We start from the raw sequence: 6,340 nt of genomic DNA on the forward strand, positions 1-6,340 counted from the left end.
TTATGTATTTTTATTCTCTATATTGTGAGTACTTATTCCCTGCAATCTACGAATTTGTTGGATAGTAGTTCTAATTTCCAAATTATTAATCATTGTCCTTTTTCTATAACTAATTGCCTGTATTGTTCTAAAAGGCTGATTCATATTCATATCCTCAATATTTTATAGTACTTTTTTTTTTGTTTCATTTTGGTGGGATTTTCAGCCATTGTCAATTGCATCTTAATTATCATGTAGTTTTGATGATGATTGTAAGGAACACAATCTTACGGTTTTTATACCCTTATTTTATACAATAGCACAGAAAATAATTGTAATCTTTTCTTCAATTATTAATTTTTTGTTTCTATGTCTTATATATATATATATATATATATATATATATATATATATATATATTACATCCTATGTTTTCCTGTTATCATGTATATGTTGCCACAGGTCTGTGAGGAATTGCTGCGATGAAAATTTCTGAATGTTCTTGATTATTTCTTCCACTCACTAGATTGATTTATTTATTACAAGAATGATTACAAAGATAATAAACAACAACTAATATTTTTGAGAGAATAACTGAAATGTTTAGTTATGTTTCTAGTATCTACGTTTTCAGACAAGTCCCTTAAATTAAAAAATGTTTATTTTAGTCCCTCAAATTTAGTAAAATATGGTTTTAGTCTCTAATCACACTAATTTGAGGGTCTAGTTCCCCCACTATCTTGTATGTGTGTGTGTGTGTGTGTCTATATATATATATATATATATATATATATATATATATATTCTTTTTTTTTTAATATTTTATATCTCATTTTGGCATACCTACCTTTCCATAAAAAGAGGGACTAAACCAGTTCTAAATCCTAAACCCTGAAGAAGTCATTTTAGTCTCCAAATTAAATGTTTAGGGACTAAAATCTCTTTTTTTCAATTTTGAGGTACTAAAAATACATTTTTTAATTGGGGGGATCAAAGCTAGAATTATCCTACATTTTAGGGTTTATACCATGATGCTTTAGCATACCTACCTTTGCATAAAAAGAGGGAGTAACATAGTTTTAAACCCAAAACTCTGAAAAAGTTGGTTTAGTCTCAAATTAAATGTTTAGGTACTGAAATCATATTTTTTCAATTTTGAGGAACTAAAAAAACCTTTTTGAATTTGGGGTATCAAAGCTAGAATTATCCTATATTTGTAGAACTAAGAACGTAATTAAGCCTAATTAAGGCATCACAATTTCCTGTCTCTATCTCTTGCATAGCTTATTTCCGATTTTTATCAGATAATGCCGCAAAAACATTTGTGGAATTTGAAATACAGTTTGGATCTGCAATAAAAGTTTTATGGGTGAGGGATAAGTATTAAAATGAGACATAATTCAGGAAAGTATAGAGTGGTTTTTCAGTGCATTTTCTGAAGCCAATTGGAAGAAAAATATTATCTTAAACTAATTGGGTTTGTTACATTGTAGAAAATAATTGTAACTTTTTCTTTAATTATTTTATTTGTTACTATGTCTTTTATGTATATTACATGCTATATTTACCAATTCCATGTTATATGTTGCATAGGTCCTTTGGAGAAAATGTGAGGAAATTTTCTGAATGTGCTTGAGTATTTTTTTCGACTCACTAGATTGACTTATTTATAACAAGAGTGGTTACAAGGGTAATAAATAACAGCTACTATTTTCAAAAGAACAGTTAAAAGGTCCCAACTTCGTAAGATGCATTGAACTATACTTAACATCAACTAAACTACTTGGAAAGATAGTAAACATTAAATACTCAATTTCCAAAAGTCTTACAGCTGTTGCCTCAAATTATTAGGTCCATTGCAGCTTGTATTACAGGTTTTAGGGGGTCTTTCTTCTCCGATACTTGCACACCGACACCCTTCTAACGGATATCTGATTGGATTGCAGTGCTAGTTTTATTTAATTTTTTTTGCTAAAATTGCCTTTTTCAACTTTACATTGTATGATATGCTGAAATCTTTCATTGAATTTACCCAGGTTAGAGAACATTTGGAACTGTTTGCTATATTAAAGGGAGTGGAGGAACACTTGTTGGACAATGCTGTTGTTAATATGGCTGATGAGGTAAGTTGAGTAATTACAAGTTTCAACAACTGTTTTTACCACAAACACCCATAAGGATTTGAGCAGAAAGAAAAATATATTGGTTCTTTTAATGAAAAGAATACAATGACTTACTGACTATTCTTTGTATATAAATATCAGAAAATATTCCTTGAGAAAAACAGAAAAGACGGCTGATGAAACAGCTACTGAATAGAAACGGGATGGAACCAAGATGTAGAATTACAGGGGCTAAAATTCAATAAATATATTAGTATTAACATTCATCCAAAATATTTGTATATTTCAAATTTATAAAAATTTATATAGTACCAACTGTATTAGATATTAGTGTTTTAAAGATAAAAACTTACAAATAAAATAACAAATTTTACTTGGCCTTCAAGAATTTATTATAGAAATTTGTATTTTTATCATCCATACTTTTCTAAATTTTTTTTTATTAATAATACTTGAAAAATAAATTAAATTAGAATACTCATTAAATTATTTTTGAAGACACCTGTAATAAAATCACCAATTTACACACCCTTCAAGAATTTATTATGAAAATGTTGTTTTTATTATGATTTTTTTTTTAAAATTCTTATTGATTATACTCGAAAATAAACAAATTAGAATAAACTATATCATTCATTAAATTATTTTTGAACACAATTGTAGTGGGCACCGATGAAATATAATTTGTTTTAAGACAATTTGAAAATAGAGCAAGATTAGCAAAGACTAGAGAGCTCTAAAACCAAACTATGGTAAAAGTTTGATATCTAATTTGCTTTCACAATACTTAGTTGCATAATGCGCAGGCTTAACACATGGATGCCAGTTTTTTTTTTTTAATAAAAGTGCAGAGTGCTAAGATAACACAATGTTGTTTGCCATGCCACTCATCAAAATAACATTAATCATATGCAACTCATCAAAATATAATAAAAAAGGAAAAGCACAAAAAAGACTGGGGCACCACACCTGATCTACAACTAATCCCTAACTTTGTAAAATGGTATACCAAATCTCTTATGAAGTGAGTTTATGGTTAATTCAATAGCAAAACTTGTAAGATGGGGATTGTACTTGATTTATATGTTATATAATATGACCTTATTCCTAGTTCATGTGAGATTTCCAATACAATCTTGATTATGGGATTGGATGTTTGTGGGAACTCTAACAAAGGATTGATAATGATGGCACAATAGCCTTAAAATACATGACATAGGATGAGTTTTGAACAACTCGGGGCAATTGTTAGACCTTTCGAGGGGAGATTCACTGGAGAGATTCAATAACAAAGCGACATGAGCCAAACCCATACAAGGGATTGACATCACCTCTTACCCAAAACCTTATAACAATGGTTTTATGGGTTTTTTTTCTTTATAATTTAGCTTTACTCCTAGTTAATGTGGGATTTCCAACAAAATTTTTCTATAAACTCTTATCTCTTATGGATGAGGTACACTATCCATGGAACTTATTCACTGCTTCGATCATTGTTCTTAATGATTAAATTCCACCTTATAGGCTTTCATATCAAAACCTAGTTAGCAGTGGGTTGATTTGTTTCTTCTTGTTTTGAGATAGTATTGCCTGCCCATTTTTGTGAGGATCTTTTGTTGCTTCGTATGCATTTTAGTACTTTGTCTCTCCCATTAAGTTTGAAGCATGTTTCTTTAGTATGCCTAGATCTTTTACAATATGAACAGTATTGTCCAAGTTGCCTACTGTAGCAATCTTTCCTCCAATATTCGATCCATGGACGTCCCCTTTTCTTGTTGTCATGACAAAGCTTGTTTTAAAGGTTTCTCCATTAAGCATGTTGGAGATCCCACAACTGAATATAAGACAAATTTGCAATATTTAAGTAGGTGCAAACCTTACTTTTTAAGTTGATTTTGTAGGTTTTGTAGGATTGAGTTAGAGTCCAATTAATTTGGTATCGTAGCCATTTAAAAGCCTGTTCTAACAAGATTTGTTGTTTGTTGAACTTATTGTGCCACATGCTATTGAATCACCTATAAACATTTAGTCCCACACAACTTTGATGTGAGGTGGGTATGTTGGAAATCCCACATCTATGCGATAAGGCAAATTTATAGTATAGAAATGGATGCAAACTTCACTTTACAAGCTTGTTTTGTAGGGTTGAGTTGAGTTTATTAACCACTTCTTAAGAAAGCATAATGACTTTAAGTCTCTTCAACCCTGATAATAAAGGACACTTCTGATAGAGAAGACAATTATTCCCTCCCCAAGGTTTGTACCCTAATAGGGTCATAGTCAGGATTCATGCCATGTAGAAATTTAAAATTCTTACCATTTCAACTACCTTAGCTTGTGTGGCAAAATTTGCTTTGCACTTCTTCAAATTTTGGTATTGATATAATTCAATCCACAACCCTTTCAACAATCCATGATATTCTAATATTGAGAGAGAAACTTTTCAGGTATCAAGCACCTTCTTTCAATGTCATATCAAGCAACAAAATTCCATTTCAGAGAAAAAGTGTTATTTAGGGCACCTCATATTTCTTTAGCAAAAGACAAACGTATAAATAATTCCATCTGATGTTAGCTACTATGGATTGCCACATCCATATCAAGATCAATGAATCTTCGTTTTACAAATTTTGAAGTTAGGGTCAAGTAGAAAATAATACTGAAATTTATTATTCAGAATTGATTGAAAATACATTCTCATATTCTTTATTTGTAACAATCTAATTCTCCTAAAAGGGAAATTAGGAAAACAAAATAAAATTGAAGATTGTATATCTATTTTCTCTCATTAGGAAGATTCTAAAGATATCTTCTCTAATTACACCACTCCCCCTCAAGTTGGTAAATGAATACCAATCATTCCCAACTTGCCTACAAGATCTTGAAATATACCCAGAGGAAGCCCTTTTGTAAAAATATCTGCTATTTGAAGTTCTGTAGGAACATGAGTTGTGATCACAAAGCCTCTGTCAAGATTATCTTTGATGAAATGTCTGTCAATCTCAATATGTGTGGTTCTATCATGCTGTACTGGATTATGGGCTATGCTCATGGCAGACTTATTGTCACATTGTAGTTGCACCGGGTTCTCCACTTTGACTTTAAGATCATCGAAAATGATTTTTATCTGGAGTCCTTCACACATTCCTTGAGCAAGAGCTCGAAATTTAGCTTCTGCACTAGAACGAGATACTCTATCTTGCTTTTTGCTTCTCTATGTTACCAGAATATCTCCAAGAAACACACAATGTCTAGAAGTAGATTTTTTGTCACTAATAGAACCTGCATAGTCAGCATCAGTATATATCTTCATAGTCGATGTGTCTTCCCTTTTGAATAATAGCCCCTTTCCTGGACTTGGCTTCAAGTATTGGAGAATTTTGTCAACTGCCTGCATGTGTCTCTCTCTTGGATAATGCTTAAATTGGCTCACAACACTAACTGCATAAGCAATGTCTGGTCTTGTGTGTGATAGATAAATCAATTTTCCTACCAATCTTTGATATTGGGCCTTTTCTACATGAGCACTTTCTTCACATCCAATTCTGTTTCTATTCTATAGGAACTGTTGAGATTCTACATTCCAGCTTTCCTGTTTCTTTAAGGAGATCAAGTACATATTTCCTTTAGGAGATGAAAATTCCTTTCTTGGAGTAGGCAACCTCTATTCCAAGAAAATATTTGAGTTTTCCTAGGTCTTTCATTTCAAATTGAGNTGCCAATTTATCTTTTAATGNCAATTTTTCTNTTTCATCATCTCCTGCAATAATCATATCATCCACATAGACAAGTAATAGANTGAGTTTACCTGTAGAANAGTGNTTTATGAATANAGTATGATCTCCTTGGCTTTGTCTGTATCCCAAGGAAACCATTGCTTTTGTAAATCTTCCAAACCATGCTCTAGGGGATTGCTTAAGACCATANAATGCTTTCTTCAGGAGNCATACCTTGTTTCTTTCATTTTTCACTTCAAAACTTGGGGGAATNTCCATGTACACTTCCTCATCTAGATTTCCATGAAGAAAGGCATTCTTCACATCCAGCTGGTGTAAGTCCCATCCAAAATGGGNAGCCAAAGCGAGAANAACTCGNACTGTATTCATCTTTGCCACTGGGGCAAATGTCTCCTCNTANTNAATCCCATATGTTTGGGTATATCCTTTTGCCACCAATCTAGCTTTATATCTTTCTATTGTCCCATCTGCCTTATGTTTCACTGTGAATATCCATCTACA

General features: G+C 31.7%; 1 protein-coding gene across 2 annotated transcripts in view; it reads left to right on the top strand.

Moving 5' to 3' along the window:
• The window catches only part of LOC106757560 (ATP-binding cassette sub-family A member 1), a 64,101-nt gene that overhangs the window by 21,718 nt on the left and 36,043 nt on the right, over positions 1–6,340 (top strand). For both annotated transcript variants that reach the window (XM_022779147.1, XM_014640238.2), the window contains exon 16: positions 2,016–2,102. In XM_022779147.1, the coding sequence (XP_022634868.1) occupies positions 2,016–2,102 (87 nt within the window). The remainder of the gene's footprint in view (positions 1–2,015; positions 2,103–6,340) is intronic.

The sequence above is a fragment of the Vigna radiata genome, chromosome 3 (assembly GCF_000741045.1).
Source record: "Vigna radiata var. radiata cultivar VC1973A chromosome 3, Vradiata_ver6, whole genome shotgun sequence".
Lineage (NCBI taxonomy): Eukaryota > Viridiplantae > Streptophyta > Magnoliopsida > Fabales > Fabaceae > Vigna > Vigna radiata.